Source organism: Pagrus pagrus, assembly GCF_965226575.1.
Source record: "Pagrus pagrus genome assembly, chromosome: 8".
In the NCBI taxonomy this organism is placed as follows: Eukaryota; Metazoa; Chordata; class Actinopteri; order Spariformes; family Sparidae; genus Pagrus; species Pagrus pagrus.
In genome coordinates this window covers 11564278-11589544 of record NC_140192.1, presented here as the reverse complement: position 1 = coordinate 11589544, position 25267 = coordinate 11564278, and the positions used below count along the sequence as shown (strand labels likewise).

Below are 25267 nucleotides of genomic sequence, written 5' to 3'. Positions count from 1 at the left end.
TCATTGCGTTAATATTTTGTGAAAGTACCAATACTCATCCAAATATTATTGTTGCAATATCAGTATTGAGGTATTTTTTCTGTCCGTGACATTTTGCAAAGTGTTGTATGTCTGCGTCGTTTGTGGACAGCCCTGATAAGAGGAGGTTTAATGATATGTTACTTCCACTACAGGAGAGACTTTATGTTATGTGCAAGTAGTTTGGGATAAAATAAGATATGTGCGTATATATATTGGTATTGGAAAATATCGGCATATCAGATATTGGCAAAAATCTGTTTATATGCAGACAATGTTTCATTTTAAACATTTTCTTCTTTTCCGCTTCCAAACCTAACATGAGCATTGAAAAAAAAATTAGGCAAACAACTTTCATGGCGTAGTTTTGGTATCACAAGGCAACAACATCCGGCAGATAAACTTAATTGTAATTAAAGGACAGTTTGACACTAATGTTACGGTGGAAGACCAGTTTTAAATTTTAAGGCTACTGAAAAGGTAGAAACCGAATGCTGACCAGTGTTTGCATTTACATTTTACAGTGATGCCAAGTAACATTAAGAGCAAATGAAAATTAAACTTTAGTGACACATGGAACATTTCAAATGTAACCAGTGAATATGTTTTCTGATTGTTGCAGGTCACTCACGAGGACAACCTGCCATCTGAGATTGTATTCACCGTCAAGGTAGCCCCGTCTCATGGCTTTCTCCGGCGTTTTGTCAAGGAGCGCTACATCGGAACCAAACAATCCCCTGTCAAGACATTTACCCAAGAGGACATTAACAGTGGGAACATCCAGTACATGCAGGTGGAGCCCGGCAAAGTCGACGACACTTTCATCCTCGATGCCACCAACGGGGTCACTGATGTCAACGACATTAGGATGTCTGTTGACATCATCCCACGCCTCATCCCACTTCAGGTCTCTAATATCACACTGGACGAGGGCGCCTCCAAGGCACTCACCGAGGATTTGCTCAAAGTTACCAACCGACACTTCGCTGGAATCAACTTCCTGTATAGTTTGACTGAGCCCCCGCAGCACGGTCACATTGAGCACTCCCGGCTACCCGGTGTGGCCATAACCTCTTTCAGCAGGAGGCAGGTGAGATATTTTTATAGGCTCTCTTAACGTTGCTCAATTAGAGATAAATGATTTGATTTAGAGTGGCATTTATACTTTCAATGCTCATAACTATCTCTGAAGACACAGATGTCATGTCTGTCATCTCATTTTACTGTCATGGGATTATTTAGAGCAGAGGATGCTCCCAAAATTGACCCATATTTAGAGGCATTTTGACAAGCTGAAATGCCTTCTTAATTAAATTACTGTAAAGCAATATTAAGCATAGTTTGCTTAGACTGGTCAACTGATGCATAAATAATTTGATTTATAATTATTGCAGTATTTATGTCAGGCCTGAAAGTCATAGTGAAGCCACAGAGCTCATGTCCTTATCAACCAGCTTTTTTTTCACAATATTTATAACCTAAAATTTAATCTTAATAAAAAATTTAAAATGAAAGGGCTGTAAAAATAGCATTACACTGGCTTGACCCCCTTTTCATTTAATCCTACCCAAGCCAGAATCTCTTGACCTCGCTTTTTCTTTCTTTAATGTTGGTGCTCCCAATTAATTCTAAAATTTAACAAAGCGGTTATGTGTTAAGTTTCTGTCTCTATATGCAGTAATAGATGAGAGTGACCCGAGAGTCACAAATAATTGTAGCATTTTATACCTGTCTTTTGATCAAATGCTTACAAGTATACCCTGATAATTTGCATCTTCTGTAATCAGGTGGAACACGAGTTCATCTACTATGTCCATGACAGCAGCGAAACCTTAGCTGACAACTTCTCCGTGGTAGCCAACGATACAGGCCTGAGGAAGCAGAGTGCACCCCAGACGGTGTACATCCAGGTTACAGCTGTCAACGATGAGCCTCCTGTTATTACAGCCAACAGGGTCCTCAGGGTGAGTCTGCACTGCTCTAAATTTAAACTCTGGACTTTTTTTTTTAACCAGCAGGTCTGGCACCATAGCGCTCTGTCAGACAATTTTCATGCGGGCAGTGTTGCAAGTAGCCCTGGCTGGCTGGATGAGGGAAACTATGTTTGCTATGTGGAGGAGGGTCTAGGGTGGCTGGCAGCACAGAACAGACGTTGACATACATTTAGAGATGCCTTGGACTTGTAGGGCGGTCTGTTATGGTGTTAAGTTGTTAAACAGACTCTCCTAGTTTGAAAATAAAGCTGCTTTTTAGTGGGTCAGTTGCAAGCAATGCTGCTTCGGTGAACTGAAGAGGGAGCTGCTGCTATTTTGCATATTTTGGGTTGACTGGAAATGATTTGAAAGGCTCCTAATGAATACAAAAGAGTTTAAATCAAATGGAAAATAAACCTCAGGCGCAACACGGACATAAGGTCTTGCTGCCAAAAATATGTTGCTTGTATTGAGTCCCATTTCACAGCATCCTAGTGTTGAGTGACATGATGGCATGGCCTGGAAATAGCAAACGCTGCGACCACATGGCTTCAGATCATTCCACTTTCATCTACTTCACATCTCTCTGTGCATACAAAGAAACACTACTGCTTATTTACTACCTGTCTGCTCACACACATTGTGAATATGTGACGCACAGTTCTCGTGTGTGTCAATGTGCTGAGCAGTGCTGACTTGTGCTCAGTCAGCTTTAGTGGCGAGAGTTGGGAGAGGTCCAGCTGGAAGGAGAGGCTGAAGTGTAGGTCTCTATTGTCTGTGCAGCTTTGCCCCAAATGCCTCAAATTCCTCTGGGATCCTGCAGACTCGGAGAAGAGCAACTTCTTGAGTTAACTGCACTGAAGAGGACTGTGAAGCCAGCTTGGTTAAAGTAGTTTTAATCAGAAACTCTGAGAATATGTTTAAAAAGGAGCTGGACAAACTAGTTAGGACATATTTGTAATCTTTCCTATTCAATGCGATCAGTAGTGATTATATCATGTTTTACTTGATGTTAGGTGGCATGAAACTGAAGTCTGATCGTCCACAAGGTGGCTCTCTACCACTGCAATTCATGTCAGTGCTTTGCTGTGGAAGATCTTGAGAGATGTACAGGTTTTCTTACAATCACAGAGTTACGTCTCTGTCATATCATTCATTGGAACATATTAGTTTTTAAACAGATGTGATGTTTTCCGAATCATTATTTAAAAAGGACACTTTTAATTCTGAACTGTGCCACAGAGATTATCTTTACATGTTACATGAGCTTGGCAAAAGCTGAATAAACCCGTAGACACTAGATATCAGTGCAGCACCGAATAAAATCTACTGTAAAATGGATAAGTCCATTTCGTCCTTTTGACAAAATCGAAACAAACAATACAGACAAAAGAAACATCATGCAATGATTTCTCAGTTTAATCTTATCATTATGTCATCAAACAATCTGCTGACATGTTTTAATTAAAAACAAATGTCTTGATTTTGTAGGTCTGGCATTAATAGGTGACCTTCTTCTGACTTGTTACCATTTTCCAAGGTTTATGACAGACATTAAGATATAATAACAACTATTTTGGCAGACTGGCCAGGATTTTAAAATATGACTAAAGTTCATGGAGTAGTCTCATACGGCTGCAAGTCTCCTGTCTTATTGTTTGAAATGATTTTCTGACAAAAGGGGTGAAACTTGAGACCAAGCAACATGTGATTAAAGGAAGGAAGTCAAAATAAAAATGCGCTGTGTGTAGCTGAGATAAAAAAAAACACGGCTGAGCAAATAGACATCAGAACAGTCGAGGTTAAGCAGTAAAGCCTCATGGGGATTCGTTAAGAAAGATCAAAGGTGTAACTTTGTTTTGTACCTGAGCGTTATGTCAGTGGTCTGATGAGCGGTAGACACCCCGTCATGTTTGAGGGATTGATCTCGACTCCACGGGAGGGCAATTTGTGCAAACTGATCTCATATGTCTTTTCTTTGAACACAGTGAGTCACACTGATGTTGTTCATCAGACTCACCAAACCCATCTATGCTGTGACTTCCTGTTTAGTGGGAGATCAGTGGACGTGAAGTCATTTCCCACTTGGTTAACAGACACGTGGGTGGTGTCCCGTGTGGTGGATGGATGTGCTTCACTGGTGCTAATTAAAATAGTACCCCCATGCTTCTGTTCCAGTGACCAACACTTTTTACAGCCAAGTAAGAGGCCAGAGTTACACCTCAGCCTTCAGTTTGGGGACTTTTGGGGACATTGATGGCTATTTACAATCAAATTGTATCACACTCTCATGTATCGTGTGATGTGTGCAGGCTGCAGCAACTGTTGTGCATCAACTTCTCACGTCATCCAGCTGTCAACAGAACAACGGTGGGAAAAAAGCTGCGAGTGTGATCGTTGAGATATTGGTGTGATCATACCCTTTTTAAATGCTACGTATCTTGTGGCTGCATAGCACGTCAACGTGGCCTGTTAAAAACAGCTCTAACAGGAAATGTATCTGTAATTTATGAATAAATAAAGATGTATGGTACATGAGAAAACACTCCAGAGCAGCCAACCAAACCTATTGATAACATTTATTGTGACTTTAAAGCTGCTATAATCAATATTTTAATTAAAAAAATGGGTGACTACATATAATGTGAAAGGTATCCCTCATAGTGTTGAACCTGCAATTATTTATTACCACTCTGCCGTCCTCTCAGCTCAAGAGAGCATCTCACATTTGGGTTCAAGATCCACGACTTTATGGTTTCGGTTCTCACTTACATCTCCTATCAGTGTCGTTTCCAACCACAACAGGCAGCTGTTTTTAGTGAAAAGCTCTTAAAACTCACAGCTCACCAGCACAGTCAGACAAACGTAGTTAGCAGCCAGCTGGTGAATATTGTGGAGCATTGAGCAGCTGAAGAGCCAGATATTTCTCTCAGGAGTTAATGCAGACCAACATGGAGATAATATACAGTGTATATAATCACACAAATGCGCAAAAAACAACTCCAAGTGATGTTGCTTTCTATCTGGCGAATATGTAAGGATACGTTTTCAATTCACTTTGATTCAAAACAGGTTTACTGGGAATCGAAAACAGACTTTTACTTTGCCAAAGCAAATTACCCATGAGAAAGTACATAAACAGAAGTCATGCTAAGTGCTGTATCGTAGGCAACTGGACGTGTTTCAGTTTCTTGAAGACGTTTCACTTCTCATCCAAGAGGCTTCTTCAGTCCTAACTAGCTGGAGGGGAGTTGCAGGCTTTTAAACTCTGTGTAGGAGTGTCCTTACAGAGTCCAGTTGCCTACGATACAGTACTTAGAGTTAGTAGTATGAATACACTTCAGTGATTAAGTTTTCTTTATCAACTTGATGAGGTAGTTATATGTCAGTATGTCACACAACTTGTTTCCATTTCCCTGAGGCCAATGTGGCTAAAAAATCAGGTAATGATGATGATGGTTTAATTTTCACCCAACCTCAAAAGCAAAAAGCAAACTATTACAATACAGTAGGTGCCATGGTAATTTAACTGAATCCGAGTACAGTTGTATGATGACCACATGTAAAAGGCATTTGTCTTATTTATTTTATATAGAAGTGTTTTCAAGGATCAGGCATTTTGACATTTTGTCGCAAAAGCACAGGTTTTAATAGAAATTGATGATCATGCTTCAGTCTTATTCACTTACTGAAACATTGTTAATGTTGTAACACCTGTGCTGTTCCTGCTATGATAAAGTATAAATGTCTGCTGTGAAAAAAGCAGATTTCTGTCTCATCCTCTCAGTAATTACTATGGAATTACAACCTGTATGAGGGACAGTGACATCATATTATGCAATAGTTGCTCCGGTCTGGACTATAGAAGCTCATCCTTTGTTGTCAAGTCTCTGCACGCTTCAGTAGCTTTGTGTTCTGTGTCTCAATGAGTTCCTCTGTTCCATCATGTCAGCTCGAGGCCTTTGAATTTACATGGAAGCAGGACCTTAACTGCGCCTCACGAACACTCTGCAGTACATCCAACTGTGTTTACAGTCTGCATGGCTATATTTAGTCCTGAGATGTCCTCCATTTGAATTATGTTGTTGAATGTGACTTGGGTGATGCTCAGAGTGACATTTTTTCCATAGGTTGTTATTGTCTTGCCGTCTTTAGGCGCCTCAGTCAGAGATTATTTTTCAGTTCTTTGTTGGATGATAAACTGTACAGTGGAAAATGACGGGAGAAAGGCAAGAGAGAGAAATATACGTGAAATTGCCTTCGAGCTCACACCCACAGCGTCCTGGCTGCATTGTATGTGGTGATGAATGTCAAGGACACATCAGCTGTTTCCACTGGTCTTTATGTGTCTCTTTTCCTTTTTAAATTGACTCTTATCTGTGCAGAGAAAAGGTGTTACATAAAGTATGAGACATAATCCTGTTCTATTCGACAGACAATCATATTTAAGTTTTTTTTATTCAAAGACTGGCATCCACAAATGGAAACAAGCTGTAATGTCAACAAACTGTGACGGTAATTCCTTCCATCTATCCAAATAAATGTCAAACTCGCATTTGGCTGTCAAATAACATCATGAGTCATGTCAAACAAAGCAAATCTGTTCCCTTCTTCCCGGAGGTCTGTATTGTCATGTAGATTACAGATGCCACCTGTTCTGACAATGTCCATCTTGTGTCCAGGTTTGGGTGTCCTCAGTGACAGAGATCAGGCCGGAGGATCTAAGGGCACAGGACCTGGACTCGCCCCCAGAGGAGCTACACTTCATGGTGACCCCACCCAGTAACGGACACCTGGCCCTGAAGAGCGCCCCCATGAAGGAAGTGCTCAACTTCACCCAGGCACACATAGACCAGGGACAGCTACTGTTTGTTCACAAAGGTAAAAATATTTTTGAGGAGCCAGAAAATACTTTAATTTACTTTTACAGAAATGTTTAATAAAGTTTTTATTTTGCATTTATACAAACAGCATAAATACAGGTGGTAAGAGCTGCAGCGGTTAGTCGATTAATCAATTTGACAATTAATAATACTTTGGAATGATGACCAACGAGTATCTGGACCAGATCAGGCCTGTGACTGTTAACACTGCAGATTGGGAGGTATTGAGTTTCTCTGCTGGTTGGTCATATCAGCCAAAAAAGCTATAACCAGACCTATTTAAACATCAAGGGCCAGAAGAAAACTGTCTTTGGAGCAGCATGTGCTCGATCCTATCCAAAATCCTAAATCTCAAAATGGTTAACTAGCGAGGGACCTTTCTTAAAAGCCACAGAGTGAAAAGAAAAACGTTTACCTTCACTCATTTGCACGATGACAGGTTGATTAAACAATGTGAGAAGATGCTGTATGATGTAATTAGAAACAAAAAAAGAGATGTTTGACATTTTTGTTTTTGTATGTGGGATGTTTTGTCTCATGTGATGAGTTACTGTAATATGCATTAATACTGTAAAATGATTATTTCTCATATTGTGACACTGCTTTCCAATCACAAGTCCTAAATGTTCCCTGTAATTAGCTCCAAATGTGATCAGTTTTTATAATTCAAGGCTCATGATAACTTGCTGTTGTTGTTCCTTTTGTGTCCAGTAGAAGGCGTCGTTGGCTGTTCCTAGTGGTTCGAGTTGCTTTGTCAACTCACAGTGAATCATCAGCAGAAACAATGTGCAATTTCTTTCATTAGCCGTTAAATTATTTACTACTCTGATACAGACAGACTGGACTAAAGCCAGGTTGGAGGTGATAATCTTTTATAGTCAGTAAACTCTGATGTAAAATGGTGGAGAAGGTCTGTGAACATTTGGTGGTGTCATATCAGGTTTCTGCTTACTGCTCTGATTCCTATCTACTTTTTCTTTTCCTGTACCGCAAGGAAAGGTTATAATAATAGTGTGTCCCATATGTTGAAGAATGTCTCTTTGTACCACACATACTATACACACACCTACACTAGTGTAGACAGTTGATTTGATTGAACACTCCCTTATTGAGAATGTGTAGCTAACATTGTAGTTTCCTGAAAGCAGCATCTGGTACGTCTTTATGATTATTAGCAGGGACCAGACGCAGTTTATTTGTAAATTTGCTCCAGCCAAGAACTAAATGAAAACATGTCTTCACAAAACTACATGCAGTTGTTTCTTTATTCACGGCAGGCGGACAGAATCTAACAACTTTGCCTCGGAGGCTTCTCGACAGGTGGAGCTTTTGATTTAATTTTTTTGTTTCATTGCATTTCCAGGTGCCATGTCTGGAGGATTCAACTTCCAGGCCAACGATGGTGTGAACTTCACTCCCAGGCAGATCTTCAGCATTACTGCCAGAGCTTTAGTCCTCAGTTTGGAGATAAACCGTCCACTCAAGGTGTTTCCAGGTAAACTAACCTTCAGAGTAGAGACTTATCATTAAAGGCTATATTTATATTATTGTCAGCAAACAATAATGTGCGAGTGCATCTCTTTTCCTTTCGCTCTTCTATACTCTGTGGTACTCTGCAAAGCATAAAAGCGTGAAAACAGGTCACAAGTATGTAGTTTAACTTTGAAAAGGGACAAAGTAATATACTAAAACATGGACGCTGCTGTTTTTGATAAGTTTTACTCAAAGTGGACTAAATAATCGATTCGGTGGGGACTTTTCCAAACACGGTTAAATACATATTTGATGCTCAAGCAGTTACAGCAGAACGATGTTTGTTGACTTGATTAAAAATAAACTCAATGAAGGAACAGGTCACCCAGTGCAACAGTGTGGCTCATTGTTTTAGTTTTTGGACAACAATGGACGTCTGTTGAACAAACAAATAGGCAGCATCAGGTTTAAGTTATACAGATAACACTTGTTAGTAGAATAAATGTATTTTTGGATATTTTGTTATCACCAGATGTGTCCTTTACTGTAACACATCCTTCAAATCAGCAACTAGATTTTGTCAAGTCACACTAGAGCTGCAACTATTAGTCAATTAAGCGATTAAGTGGCGAAAATGCCACTTGCTGTTTCCAGCTTCTAAGATATGTGTCAGTTATGACAGTGAGTCTTTGGGTTTTGGGCTGTTGATTGGACATAAGAAGCATTTTTTAAGTTTTTTGCAACTTTAAAAAAAATATTTTTTTAATCGTATAAATAATTGGCAAATAAATTAATAACGAAAATCATCGTTAAAACCAGAATCAGAATAGTACGTTATTGATCCCTGTTACGTGTGTACTTCCACGGCAAAAGAAACATAAAGAACGCTCCCTACCAGAATGTTTAGAGAGGGTGCAGCTTAAAGAAGTTACTAATAAAGTTAAAACGAGTAAAGTGAAAGAAGAAAGCTAAAAGTTGGGGGAAAAATAGAAAAACGAGCAGGAGCTGATGTAACAGGCTGCATGGATTTGCGCACTCGGACGCATGCACACTAAAAAAGCCAAACTTTACTTTCCACCTGTGCTTATAATCATCTTTTCTTAGGGTTTTTTTTTTTTTTTAAAGTTATTTATAGGCTTTTGTGTCATGAACACCGGTGCCTTATGGAAACAGAAAGTATTTCTGTCTCCCTGTCATTTTTAGTTGTTCCATTAATATCCATATGCAAAGTAATTCCTCTTTTTAGTTTCTTTTGTTACAGCTTAGCTGAAGGTTTTAAGCATGTGTGTGTTGGTCACACATTGCTCTCTCATTTGCTGCATTTAGTAAGATTCAACCTGCATTCATGTAAAGCGCTGCCTGCAATCCCTTTTGGTTAAATAATTCAGCACCTTTCCAACAGCCAAGTCATTACTTTACCCAAATACCAGACTGGTGAATCAGCTGCTGTTATTACTTAACGTTTTTGCTACTTTTAATACTCAGGAGCTAAAAATAGGCCCACTGGGTGTCATCTGTGTCCTCAAACACATTTCAAGGTTTTCTGAGATTTCCAGTGGTCTGGTTTGTGAGTTAGATTGGAAAGGATATTGTGAGGGTAGGAAACTGCCAACTGGCACGCTCTGCTGAGCTTCCCAGCCACAGGGTGAGTGGGTACTTGAAAAGCTGTGCCACTGTCTGTCTGAGGCAGCCCTGTTTGTGCTTTGTGCCAGGCGGGGCAGAGGGAGGGGGATGGGGGTGGTTGGGCTGCAAGCTTTAACTGACAATGAAGGGTTTTGATGGGGTGAGGGGTGACATGAAACACTTTCACACTGTGGAGGTGAGATAAATTTTCCTCCTCTTCCTCAAAGTCCTCAAATGTCTGGGTGCTGTCTGTAAAACTGTGCAAAGACTCCTCACTAAATGGTTGCATGTGGCTCGTTAAGAAACCAGCGTTTACCTGAAAGCGTTCTGACAGGAAGTCATCGTGGTGCCTGCAAAATACTGCACCAGACTTACCAAAGTGATTCTTCATAAAAGGACATTTACTCACAATTCTTTCAAGGCAAATGTGTTGTGCTTTCCACATAAAATAGAAATGCTATGTTAGCCTCTGTAGCAATCCTTTCCTTTAAACAGCTGATATGATAATGTTGTATTTGCAATGAATTGAGGATCTTACAGTCTGAGGGGAGCAGCTGCTCTGTAGTCTGTTGGTACGGCACTTCAATTAAGTTTACTTTGTTTTACTATCCTCATATTAAAGTTTTTGATCTTACATGGCCACAAATAGATACATGACCTCATCGCCATGCATCCAGCCAACAATTATGTCTTTCTTTCCCTAGCTTTCAGAGCCAATGCATACACTAGCCCTTCAAGATGTTAATGAGAAAAGGAAGGCTGTTGTCCACAGGGGCCGCCAGAATCAACACAAAATGAAAATTACTTGTAGCCACTTTAATTGTAAATAAAAGAAACCTTTTTCATCCCTGAGTAGTGTCGGCAGGTCATCTATTTAGGCCACATACAGCCAGAACAACCTTCACAATTGTATGTCACCTGAGAGGGGGAACCCAGCGTAAACAGCTTTTACTGGCAGTCGCTAACCCCTGCTGCTCATGACCTCAAAAAGGAGACCTACATGAGAAGCTCAAACACACCTAGCTTTTTTCACTTCTGCACAGCTGGCAGCGTGAAGTAGGTGAAATGTGAGGTTATCGGTTTCAGAAAGTACCAGAAATGGTCAGACTCCACCTATTTAACTCCAGTGCCGGAAAGGTTTGGTCAGAGGGGGTTTCTCAGCTGTTCAGCCATCTGACAAGTACCTCCGATGGAGTATAGTGGCGCTCAAACAATATTCAACATGGGTTTCATGTTGTTGCTGTCTTATTTCTATTACCTTTCATCATTATTCAAAATTTTAAAATGTCATTGCCTCAAAAAGATGAACTTGTGGAACAGTGGTTGCAGCATGTTTCCCACAATGTATAGCACATTTATCTCATCTCTAATGCATGGACTAAACAGCTCACAAAAGTATTTTAACGTATTTTGATTATATTCTCTACGTTTTACATGCTGACAGTAGAGGAAAAACCCATCATGTGCAGATTTAGAGCAAGATAGGGTTTTCAGTTTTAAAAAAACGAGAAAGCCCATCTCCCTCTTCCTTGAAGAAATTTCCCATGAGAGCCAGACAAGGATGGTGGGAGTGCTCACGACAAGTGATGAATGAATTTCACTGTGCTTCGACCCCTCTTCCCTTCATCATTGCCTTCTATCATTTATCTTCAGTCTTTTTTTAGGCAACGTAAAATCCCCACAGTGGCAGCAGAGCTATGGAAATCTGTGAAATTCATCTATAGAGAAAAGAGTCTCTCAGTAGTCGTCCCCTATCATCGTGCACAGGAGATGTTTCTCTTCTCATTTTCCACGAGTGGAAGATTTCTGTGCCTACAAGGAGCTGATCCACTTTTAATTTCTTGTTTGTATTTTATGTAACACCCCGCACTGCAGTTGGACAGTGCTGTAAAAAGTCTGTGATGTCTGCAGTGCAGCTTTAATGTGACACATCAAAGGACTCTCGTCGGTCTTTTCCAGAGCTTGTTTTGCATAATTTGGAGTCAAAAAGATGTGAAACGCTTCCAGAGGGGAAAACTTGCAACATTTGACGCAGCAGCACAAGAGATTTAACAGTGTGGTCTGGTAAACTGAATACCAGACAAGAAAAAACAAATTCTCTTGGCAAAGACAGTTTCGTGATCGATTATCCAATCCACTTCATCTGTAATTTTCCTAATTCATTTTCACGTCTTTCCTCCAGGCTCGTCTACGCCCATCACAAATGAGGATTTACAAGTAGTGACCAATGACATCAGCAACACCTCGAGCCGCGTCATTACATTCACTGTGATTCGTCATCCCAAACTTGGACGTCTGGTGATGAGGAACCCTGATAATTCAACAGTGGAAATCTCCACTTTTACACAAGACATGGTGAGTGAACAACTGGAGGTCATGTCAACACAACGCAGTGTGTTGAAATGAAATAAAAGGGATGTGGGCCAGTTTGAGAGTAAATAGAGTTCCTCCATTCATGTGGAAAGTTGGCAGATTTCCACAATATGAATAATTGATATTCTGCATCCTCATTCAGGAAATTTGCTTCTTTAGCTAAATGGGAAATGTACGGCTCTTATGTAATCAATTATTTCTGATGGATTATGCTCCGACACAGTTAAAGCTGCGACTCTCAGTGTACTTTATTTACTGCTGAGCAAAGCAGTTTTAAATGAGTGATGACATTTTATATATGCTAATGACTTTCAGAAAGGTGAAGAATTATTAAGGCCACTGAAGTGTTTATACAGTTGATTAAACCCGCAGTTGCCTGAGGATCTGTGCTGTTTTTGTACATCAGGTAAACAGGAAAGAGGTTGTGTACATTCAAACCCCCATCGAGTCAGTGGGCTGGGAAGCCATGGACTCCATGACCTTCTCTGTTACTTCACCGCCCACTTCTCTGGACAGCCAGACCTTCAAAATAGACATTTCTTATGAGAATACTGGACCTGAACACAAGACAGTCCTGCTTGCAAACACAGGTATGAACAGTCTACAGTCACACTACAGTTTTTCAAGGCTGTACAATGGTGCTAACATGCTCACAATAACAATGCTAACATTCTGATTTAAAGCAGGTATAATTGTCACTGTTACCCATCTTAGGTTAGCGAGTTAGCCTGCTAACATTTGCTAATTACAGGGTTTCTACAGGTGCTTCAAAAGGACTAAAATCAAAAATAGGAAAATGGCGTCATCGCATTTATTCATTATTCAAAAGCAAACTCCATGTAAACTGATGTTTATGTATGTATGTGGACACACGCATGCGAGTGAGTAACAGCAGCTCAGCAATGCAGCTGCCACGCACTACACAAGCAGCCAATGTGGCCAAGCATGTAAGTATGACTCAGGAATATTGAATTAAGAGCTTGGTTGCTTCACCTTATACAAGAAAATGCTCAAATTAGGAACTTTGGGTATACTATTAAGGCAATTCAGTCACGTAGGGAGTAAAAAAGCCTCCATAAAATGCCTGCCATCACACAAAGTCGTTCAGTATTCACATCGGGAGCATCACCAAAGAGTAAATTCATTTATATTGTAAGTAATCCTGGGACTCACATTTTTCCTCATATCCTTTTGCCAGCACGGGCATGAAATCAATTGAAACTGACCTAATTAATTATTAAAAGTCTTAGATTTAATATGTTGAAAGTCATACAAAACCTTGTAATTAGCCCTAAACCCAAAGTACATCTCAGGCTGAGGGGAACGTCATTACTTTTTGGTCATGAACTGGAAGTGACAAAATACAGTTTGTGAAACTCAAAATGGTGGCGCTATAGGTAATGTGAAGTCAGCAGGCTTTATCCTCTGGAGACGACAGATGTCTACATTTTTTTGGCAATCCATCCAATAGTTTAGATATTATGACCTGGACCAAGGTGTGGACCAATCAGCCAACAGACTTAGGTTGCCATCCCTCAAGCCATGCCACTAGCATGGGTAAAGCCCACTGAGTTGGCTGTTGTTTATAGTTTTATTACTTAAAAATGTTTAACAATGTTTCTTCTCTGTGATTAACGTAATGTTTGCCTGGTGCTAGGTGCTGAGGTAACAGAAGGAGAAAGTGTCATCATTGATGAATCCAAGCTGGATGCCACTAACCTGATGTCTAAGCTTCCGACACCTCAGCGGAGCTCCCATGAGGTCTGGTTCCAGGTGACGTCTCTGCCTCAGCATGGTGTCATAGTGGTGGGTGAGAGAAACCTCACCAAGGAGAAACCAAATTTCTCCCAGTTCATAGTTAACAAATACGGTATCACCTACAAGCACGACAACTCGGAGACAACTCATGATTCTTTCTTATTCAGCGCATGGATAAATCCCAAGGGCAAAACAGCGCAGCGCCCTCAAGATGACGATGATGTTGTTGAAGAGCGTTTTAACATCACAGTCACACCTGTAAATGATCAGCCACCTTTGCTAAAAACCAAAGCTCCAAGTCTGAGGGTGGTACAAGGAGATACAGTAGCCCTCAGGCCTGAGAATCTCAAAGTTGAAGACTTGGACAATCCTCCTGATGATATTAAGTTCTCTGTGATTAGTAAGCCAAACAATGGTTACCTAGCTCTTCAAGGAAGTTTGAACGAGTCGATAGTGGCCTTCACCCAAGCTCAAATTAATAACGGAAGTGTCTATTTCATCCATGATGGAAGCTCCGTCTCGGGGGTGTTTTACTTCAGTGTCACAGATGGCCATCATAAACCAATATATAAACTCTTCAACCTGGAAGTGACAGAAATCACCATTTCTCTGGTCAACTACTCTGGATTGACACTGGAGCAAGGCAAGACGTCAGTATCACTGACCCAGGACAGCCTTGCTGCTCAGTCAAATGGGAAAAACATCACCGTTCACTACCAGATTACACGGCCTCCAAACTTTGGCAAACTTCTGAAGGACAACCAAGCGGTAACACAGTTCGAACAGGAGGATCTCCAGTCTGGAAGGTTGTCCTACCATATGATCTCCCTTTCCTCTGCAGAAGACAGCTTTGAGTTCACTGCCTTCACTTCAGAGGCCAATCTGACCGGCCAAGTGCTAAACATAACTGTCAGACCTTTGATCAAGGTTGGTAAGGGTTTGAGGATCCCCAATGGGATTGCTGTCAGACTCAACACTAGCTTTCTAAATGCCTCCCAACTGGCTAATATCAGTAATAGTGACCCTGTATTTGAGATGATCTCCCATCCTAAGTATGGGAAGGTGGTTCAGACAAAACCTAAAATGTCCACAAAAGCGGTACCAGCTCAGTCTTTCACCTTTCAAGAGGTGATGCAGGAGAAGATAGCCTTGGAGCTGAATGCCAACATGACAGGAGTTCTGGAGCTAAATGACTCACTGGTGTTTGTGCTGAAAGCTGATAACATCCAGCCTGCTAAAGGGGAGTTACACTTTACAATCGTGCCATATGATCCAGCAGTTTTCCCAACCACAAAGAGTCCTGACGCAACCACATCATCGGTTCCTCAGACACCATTACAGACGTCCAGAAATGGAACTGCTTCATCAGTCCTTTCTACAGCTTTCCTCTCCACCCAGCAGCCAGGTAAAAACCAGCTAAAGTTCAAGGGACGCAACCGATGGGGAAACTCTAACAGAACTAGCATTTTGAGTACAACTCTTGGCAAACCAACGCGTGGAGCAGAGGATTTTCCCTTTAGGAACACACCAGTACGCGTAGAGTCCTACCCTCAAAAAACCTCCAATCCACTCCTGGTAATCTTACCACTGCTGGCCCTGCTGCTGCTCGTAATCATCTTTGTGGTCCTGGTTGTCTTTCTTCGACATCACAGGCAAAGGAAGCAGAGCACTACCGCACAAAAGGAACCATCTTCCAATGGTCTTCAAAGCAGTCAGTCCTACCAGGGCCAAACCCAGAGGAGCACAACAGTTCCCACAGTGACTGTCACTCCATTAAACCACCTCTGCCCAGGTAGCCCTGTTCTGGATCGGTTAATGACACCAAATCAAGGCTCAGCTTACAACACAATTGATTCACACATGTTCATAAGTTCTTGGAGTAATGATTCTCCGACTTCATCTTCCCAAATAATTCAAACAGCCACTCCCACTCTGCAGAAGAGTCAGTACTGGGTATGATCTGCCACGAAACAACTTGTAGCTAAACGTGTTGGAGAATACTGTTACAGACTTTGATACCAGATTGAAATGAGGTTGCGTGTACTGAAGGGGAATTTCGGTATTTCTTAAACCTGGGCCCTATGTGTACGTATTTTGGTGTTAAAATTATTCACACCAAAAGTTTTCAGATTCCAGTTTAGGTTTAGTAGATCACCTCTCTGGTCACAGTTGTTGCCTCATCTAGATTGTCAAAATAGGCTAAATATTCTGCCAAGACTTTTGAAAGAAAACTCTTACTCATGTTTCCACTGTCGTCTTCCTGCAACAACTCAGATCTCGCAAGATTTCAGAGCAAGACTTCTCCTTGAGCGAGACTTGTGCGTCTGACTACAAAAGAGATCTTACTCTTGAACAAAAAGGTTTATCTCTGGATGAATTGTTTCTGTAATGTTGTCAGACACTGACAATAACAACCTCAGACTGCGAGTGGCAAAAACAAGACAGAACTTTGTAAGTCGCAGTTGCCCCAAAAGATTGTGTTGCAGCCATCACAGCTGTGTCGCAGCTGCCAACTGAAGGGATCTACTGGACCACTTCCAAAACTTTTGGTAAGTATGAATAATGGACAGACAAAAGTATGTAATCATAGGGCTCAGGTTTAAAAATACTGAAATTCCCCTTCAAATGAGGCTGCTGTTGTAGGTTATTAGCTTAAGGCTGCATCAACCAATATTTTTGTATTAATACTGAATCAAGTAACAGTGCCATGTGTACGTTTCCGCTCATAGTGACAAACTGAGAATTATCACCTAACTCTGCAGCTTCATGGAGCTTTTTTCCTCTTTTCACTAATTTGTTTATGACAGCACATTACTGTAAGGTTCAGTTTCATCACTCTCATACTCATGAGCCCCATTTCCGGCAGCAATAAGCAGCAATCACCCAGTGGCAAATAGATAAATTTAGCAACTACCTAAGGAAGCAAATCAAACACTTAATAAGCTCAAGATCAAGATTTTTTGTAGAGTTGGCGGAGGCTTAAAGGTCACCGTATGGCCAGAAACTCAGCTCTTGCTGGATGTGTAATTAGTGTTTTTACACATGTGTAGTGTTTGCTAGCAACTTAGCAAGAAGGCCATAATACCGTATGTGAATGGTTGTGTATATTAACATTGATTCATGCAGCTTTAAGGAAGGATCAAGAAGAAAACCACAATGGCCACAGTCCTTTACAATACCTTAATGAGAATCAGGACAGCTTTGGGTTTTCTTTGAGTCCATTGAAACACTGGCTTACAATCCAACACCAACCACTGCTGTATATTGAGCTGGTGGGATAGACTTTGTTCGCTTGAGCATTTACAAAGCAGTCGTCATTGTGGTAAATTATAACCTATGTTTGGTGCCTAATGTATGTTTAATTGCTCACATTGTTACCTGGTCCTCATGCACGTTGAATACTTCCATTGTGAGTTTTGATCATGAGAATGGAAGATGACACTAATGACAGCTTGAAACTGTGAATTACTAAGACTGACACTGGCCATAAAGATGTCCTCGCTAAGCATTTCAATTGATTGTGCAGATTTTATATTGTGGTTATGTATTATATATTATAGTATAGTGACTTTTTGTAAACTCAGGTATTTTGTTAACAGTCATTTACTTCATGGTACCATTAATAAGGGTTGCATGTATTGTTATGAATTGATTGTTTATTTTAAGTTTTGTCACAAAAGGCCCCCACCGTGGTTGTATATCGAAATGGGAGTTTAAAATTGCTGATTTTATACCACTATTACAATAGGTTTTTTTTCTATAGCCCTGATCAAAACACACTGGTTAAGATGTTAACACTGTTTTTTATGTTTTTCTATTTTACTATGCATAGTATTTATATATTTTCAACAACTGTGCACGAAAAATCAAGGCACTGATCTTAAATATTAAACAAATCTACACTGTATTCTGCCACCTTCACCTCAGTGATTAAAATTCAAATAGAAAGCATTATGTGTAATCTGTTTTCTAGTTTCCCAACAGTTGGGTCTAAAACTATTTAAAGTCAATCTTATACATCTAACACTGACAGACAATGCGAATATCTTTGACTGAAATGAGTGCTGGTATTTATATTGATTATTTAACACTTGTGTCATCTGATTCCTGACATTATCTACTGTAGGCATTTTCTTGTTTGACACTGTAATAATGTATCTACTGTAAATTAAAGGCTATGGGAGATGAGAAACAGCTGTCACGGGAAAAAAGTTATGAAATCATTTTGTACTGAAGAGTCTATCCAGTGTATTCCGTCTCATTTGAATGATGTAACCCGAAGTGTCATATTTATTTATACCATATTTTTAATAAACCACTTAAAAACATTTCTAAGGACTTGTGTGCGTGTATAACCTGTGCAATTTTTGACTTATAATGTCCAAATTATCCCTTATTTCTTCCACTTAAATGAATCTTTGGCAGTTTTCTTTATCACTGTAATTTAGACTGTAGTTGCAGCCTGTTGCCCCCCTCTTAATGGCACCGTGCTCACTGCAACAAAAGATACAATGCACCAGAGAACCAATTAGAAAAAGATTAATGATCATCATCTCTTCTCCCGGTTTCCTGCAATTACCTAAATTGTGAGTTTCTCACATCCGAAAACAATAAAACAGCAGAACTCTTTCACATGATCTGCACGAGGTGTTGTCAGTGTGCCACTGCCAAAGCGAATGTCCTCTAAAAAGCTCAGAAGGTAAACACGTAATTTAATTTGGCAAAGCACGAGGATCGTCTTCTGCAGCCGTGAGTCAGTCCACATGACTCACAGTATCCTGCATACGAAGCAATTAGTTGTTCTCCTGAGCCCAAACACACTAAATGCTGCGGATGTTAAGGATGTCTGTCACATGTGCACAGGTGTTGACTAAAGATTATTGTACAGGTCAGGAGGAAGGTGTTTAATCAAATATGCACCCAGCTCATTCTTCGTACACAATCAGTGCTGCTGTGCTGAATGGCCTTGTTGACAGTAAATGAGCTAATGGCAGGGGTGAGCAATGGCATCACATGTGAGTTGCAAACTTAGCACGGTGATGTCAGGCCAACAGGAACTTCACTAGGATACTGGTGTTAACCACAACATTGCCATTTGTTAAAAGGAAATTCCAACACATTTCCGGACGGACATCAGAAAATTGTTCAGGTCATCATTAGAGCGGTTGTGTGCAGAGCCAGAAGTCTGAACTCAAAATGTGCTTTTAATTGTGAGCACGCAAGAGGTTCACTGATACAATGGCTTAACTTCTTCACCATTCCCATCCCGACAGAGGGCAGACAGAGATTTGTTGTTAGGCTAAGGCCGTGCTGGTGTGGTGTCTTACTCGCTTTGTTTCAAACCCCTGAATCACTGCCCACTTCCCAGTTATTTCCGTGATTGAAACAGATCTTGTGTTGTGCTCAAGGACATCTGCTATCAGGCTGTTGCCTCGTCGCAATCACAGCTTCTCAGGACATTTTAGATTATAAAACTGTGATGATAATATGGCAATGAAGGAGGTATCAGGGAGGTTTGAAAAAGACACGAGGGAGGGGGGTTTTCTCAACGTGAGACAGGATTTAGAAGATTTGGATCACCCACTCACTCCTTCACACAAACACACAAACAGAAACACAAAGTCAGTCTCTGCTTGTCTGTACTTCCCCAATCTGAATCTAAAGAGTCCTAACCTCAATCCCAAAGCGTCGAACCAACATTGTTTATTTGTGGCAAAAGAAACATCAGATGGGTAGAAGTGAAATCATGCACACATGTATACGGACGCATGCTCAGTGTAGAGGAATGCTTATGATCTGAAAGACTGAACCGAGATTTTCAAGAGAGTATAACAAGCCAGTTTACACTCTACTTACTGCCTGATATCATTCACGGAGATGCATGGTTTGTTTTGCATGTCACGTCAGATTTACGGTCCTTTGCCTGGTGGAACGCAGCAGGCTTTCAAAAAGGGTGGAGACGGAGGCGAACGTGAAGAATATCAGATACAAGTCCAACTTTTAATGGTCACATTTACACTGTAATATAACAGGAACTGTAGTGCTCTACATTTATCTTACATTTTGGTCCTTTTTATCCAAATTATATTGATCCTCAAGACATCTTACAAGGAACTTAAAGGATAAGTTCACCCAAAAATGAAAATGCAGTCATTATTTACTCACCCCCATGCAAGTCCACAAAAAATCTCTGGAGCTTCACAGAAAAACAGTGTTGCAGCATTCTCCTTTTTAAAAAATAAAAAAGTATTAAAACAAGTCCCCATCTACTACAGTTTTTATAACGCTGTTTAACTTTGAAGCTCCAGTGATGTTTGGTGGTGGTGAATAAACAATTACTGAATTTTCATTTTTGGGTGAACTTATCCTTTAAGTTACAGTACAACATGTAAAGCAGTAAGAGGTTTTGCATTCTCAGATTTTCTTTAATATACTGATCCGTTTATTTGGAAAGCAGCCATGGTAGCGCCTCTGTGAGGCTGCACTTTGGCACAGTGGTGCTTTGAGTTAAATACAAATGTCTGCATGCTAACCATACTAGTTCATCATGTTAGCATGCTTACGTCACGTCACTACTGATTACATATTTTGTGGGTATGTCGGACAATGTGACATGACATTGTTCTGCTGTAATCTGAGATCTTTTTCAGCTTTGACCATCTGATAAAACATATCTCCTTCTAAAGGCGTCTCCAACCATTAGTTTCGACTTTAAAATCATCAGATATAAGATTTTTTTCATCTGTTATGATGCCTCCTTATGCAATGATACAATATTACAAAATAGAATTCATTACACGGGTTTTTTGCATTTATAACTAATTCAAATGAGTGTAGACATTCATGATGCCCAGAGGATAAATGAATTAAAACAACTTTAAAGAGATATTGTTTGTATTGTTTACACTGATGCGTGAGAAAACTGTGAGTTATGCTCATCCAAATTTGGCACTCAGCCCAAACACTGCATGTTTCTAAGTATGACTGATTTGTACTTCCATGAACAAAAGTCAAATTATAGTCTCATCCAGAGGAAGTTAGTGGAGAGAAAATGCTGACATCATGGTACTTAAAGTTACAAAATGTGGATGTCTGGCAGGAAACGGTCACATGTCGGACACTCAGAGCAGTCAGGGTTTAAATTATCATTAGGCTAGCTGTCTGCAGTGTTCAACGCTCACTCAGAGTGAGCTTACACGACGACGAACACAGTTTTTTCGATGTAGAGTATGTGTGAGAGAGTCAGAGAAAGAGAGTCAGGGAGGGATAATTGGCGAAGATGAGTTCTTGCCCTCAGATATTAGATCTCAGAGTGATCATTGTAATTTAAGGCTTGGTAATTGTGGGGCAGAGGGTTACAGAACAATGGCACCCTACAAGAGGAGACAAAGCAGCCCCGGCTCGTCTGGTTTAATAAGGTTCCACACAGACGAACCCAGATGGTTAATTGAATCACATCGACCGCTGGTTGCATTTTACAACGACTTTGTTTCACTTCTAAAGACACTCCCTTTTTTTTTCTCTCCCTCATCTTATAAACTACTGCAAGAATAACAATGTCTGTGCATCTGAAGTGCCACGCACACATCGTCCACAAAGTGTCATTTAGCTTATTCATAAAAGCTAATCAAGGCCCGTAAAATACTGCAGAGGGTTTCAGAATGTGGCGTGCTGGTGTTGAAAGTCATCGCGGTTGCCTTTTAGGAGAAAGCACTGTTGCACAAACGATGAAGTAAAACAAAAAAAAAGAAGCCACTCTGCAGTCTCGATTATTTTTCTCTCTTCCCAGAGCTTCTTCACCCGAGTGGCATCAGTATCAGCCGCGGTTTTATCTGCTGCTAAACTGGGTCCTTTTGCGTTTCTCATCTGCTGGGGGAAAGGATTAGCTGCCTGATTCATTGACAGGCTTTTCTCTGGTTTTTGGCAGCAGAGCTTTCCTCTCTGCTCTGCACACGGCTGATGTGATCTGAAAGAAGCAGGTCATGCTCATGTGAAAGTAATATATAGCGAGGAAAAACCCACTGGTGGTAATTCATCTTATTTTATTGTCTCTTTGGTTGGTTTGGACACATTTTGGTAAATGGTATATGTGGATCTGTGCTACCCTTTGACTTGTCTTAGTAGGACTTCAGGATTTGCTAAATTGAATACAAACCCATTTTTATTTTTATTATTATATGTTCATCACACAGACCAAACAAAATGATAGCATACCACACATTAAAAAACAAAACAAAACAACAACAATAAAAGACAACCACAGAAAGCCAGACCAGACAGAGACGCCGTATATACATCAAAGTTTCAGCCTGAACAACATATAAGACAAACAATGTCCCACCTGGATATCACATGAAAGGGACTTCCCACTGAGATCCAGGAGAATTAAGATGTCTAATAATTGGGCCCCAAATACTTTCACATTTTTAACTTTGGTCTCATCTTACCTGATTTTGAAGCCTGAAACTTTTCCTCCTGGAACACAAAGTCAAACCAGCTCAGTGTTCCTGTATAATCTAATATCTGTCTGCGTCTGATGACACTCGTTCACACGCAGCACAAACACACATACACAAACGCACATGCGGCCAACACCCACGTGCCCCACTGCTCATTGATTTGGCAACTCCCTGTCAGGCGCAGTCAATAGATTCATCCACAGTGGGATCGCAGACAGACGTCATGCATCAGATGTTCGGCCTGATGTTGAGCTCTCGGCGAGGCCCCGCTGCAGCTGCACGGGGTCCCTCGTGAAGCATATTCTCATCAATCAACGTAAGAGGAGAGATGTGATGTGATGGGACTATTGATGTGTGAAAAGGATCATGAGCCAAAATCAAATCCTCAGCGGCGCTAGCACGTGGAGCTTCACGGACACTGATCCGTGTCCGTGTGTGAGCCAGCGAACAATGAACCTGTACAGTAGGAGGTGTGTGTAAGAGAGGTCAGACCACCAGCAGTCCATGTCAGCGCCCATATTTGATGACTGTGGCCGACTGCGGTCTGTGGGTGGCAGCGGACAAAGAGGGCTGTTAGCTGGTCAGCACAGTGTGCGTGTGTTGAAGGGAAAGAGTGAGAGTGCGCTTGATGTTATATGAGAGTGTGTGTGTGTGTGTTCTTCTTTTGATATACACAAGGACAAGTGAGTCACATGGAGAGAAAAACGAGGGGAGTCCTTTGAAATAAGCGACATTTCACAGGCCTCTAGGGGTATTTCAATTTAAACAAAAGATGTAAGAAGCGTAGAATCGTGGGACTCGTTGTCGTCATTGTTTAACATCCACCATTGCAGATTAAACCTCAGAAATGCAGAAATGTTCACGGACCTTTTTTTATTCGCGTTACGCTGAGTCACATTCGCCGACTTCCTTCCTCGCTGTCTGACTTTCTCCCAGCAACAGGCGACCAATGAATCACACCGCTTACCTTGAATAACATTACAGATATCTCTGAGTTTGAACATTGATGCAAGCACTTGAGATGGTGTAAGTACACAACTCAATAAAATACACCAGAGGTCGAGTCGTTTTTGGACGTTTTAATTAAGAAATGTTACATATTATATCTTTACAGGGGCACTGTGTAGTTTTAGAGAAGAAATGAGGTAATTATACCTCATAACTGAATCAACAAGCTGTTCTCAGAGGAAAGTAAGGTCCCCAGAACACTGTCTGAAACTAGAAAGGTGGCAGGGTCCGCCAAATGTAAACAAAGTAAAACAGTATGACATTGTGTTGTTCTTTAAGGTCAGTTTGATTATTCAGTTTATTCAGTAATGGAAACGAAGAGAGTTTGTTTATTTAGTTTGTTTAGGCATAAAGAAAACAGTCAATGAAGACCTGACAGTAAAATGACAAAATCATGTTAAACAGATGCTGCAATTTAGGAATATGAATATTAATGTTTTTAGGTTTTTGCATGACCTTGAGCAAGTCTTCCCAGTGCAGATGACTCAACTAGTCTCTCACAATTATAATTTCATTTTAGCAAAGTCAGCTCGACAACAGAGACGGTGGGAATCTCACGTTTCTTCGGATTTCCGCACCGATGGCCTCGATAAGAAACCTGCTCTTTACCGCCATGAGGTTTATTTTGAAAACAAGAAAATACTTAGCCCGGGTTATATGATTGACAGACTTTCGTGGTGGTTCATCTAACCCCGAGTGAGATAATAATTGTGTGAGCGAGGGAAGTGGCCTCTTCCCTAGTTGTTCTTGCTTGTTTATTGTAATTAGAGCTATAAATGAAACTCTCTGATGGGGAAGGGGGAGGGGAGAATGCACAGCGGCCCACAAAGACAAAAAATGTGTGTTGTGTTGTGTTGTGTGTGTGTGTGTGTGTGTGTGTGTGTGTCTATCTTGGAGAGCAGCCAGAGAGGTGGGGGTGGGAGGGCAGTCAGCGTTTTTCAGACTACATGAATGAGGCCCCACCGGAGTGAGCTTCCTGTGTGAGGGCTATAAAAACAAAACCGGGGCTAAAGAATGCAGAGTGCTCCCACATTCCTGAACGTTCTGCAGGTACAGGACACAAAGCATGTCCCCCTCTGTTTCCTTGAATAAATACAACAACTCCCATGATGCACTGCCGTTGATTGAAAAACAAGAAAACACACAAAAACATCTCCAACGCCAAACTTGTAGAAGATTTCTTTTATCCAAATGTTTAGGGGTCTGCTGGTGGTTCCAATCCCACCATACGAAATTGCTGCTCAACAGACGAGAAATAGATTCATTTTTCTTTTCTTGGGGCTGAAAATGTATTTATCATTCCTGTATTGTAACTGGCTCAAAGATGTCTATCCCCTTGAAACCATGCGTGCCTCAAGCAAATTTCTTCCCATTCAATATCTTGTGTGTAAAGCAAGCAGCTTTCTTTGTGGCAACACAACTGGATGTTTCTGATGAAACGTTGTCTAGTCGTGTTTTTTGGCGAGAAAACAGCCACAACATGATCTTTTCCTGACCCTAACCAAGTGGGATTTTCTTGCCCTAAACCTAACCACACCTTAAAGGGGAATTCCAGTATTTTAAAACCTTTTTGTCACCAGAAACACTAGTCTCAGTCTCAGTGAGTTCTTGCTGGCAGTCGCTCTCGGTAAACTCCAAATTCCTCTCTCCCACCTGACTCACGTATCCACCGTCGTCTTCCTGCAACAGCTCACCTCTC

The 25267-nt window shown here is 40.8% G+C and overlaps 1 protein-coding gene across 1 annotated transcript in view; it reads left to right on the top strand.

Moving 5' to 3' along the window:
• Positions 1–18429, top strand: part of cspg4ba (chondroitin sulfate proteoglycan 4ba) — a 29116-nt gene extending 10687 nt beyond the window's left edge. The window contains exons 4-10 of the mRNA XM_084359257.1: positions 641–1108; positions 1806–1982; positions 6674–6872; positions 8238–8369; positions 12153–12325; positions 12750–12933; positions 14001–18429. Coding sequence (XP_084215383.1) covers positions 641–1108; positions 1806–1982; positions 6674–6872; positions 8238–8369; positions 12153–12325; positions 12750–12933; positions 14001–16060 — 3393 coding nt within the window. The 3' untranslated portion in view covers positions 16061–18429. The remainder of the gene's footprint in view (positions 1–640; positions 1109–1805; positions 1983–6673; positions 6873–8237; positions 8370–12152; positions 12326–12749; positions 12934–14000) is intronic.
• The last annotated feature ends 6838 nt before the right edge of the window (positions 18430–25267 follow it).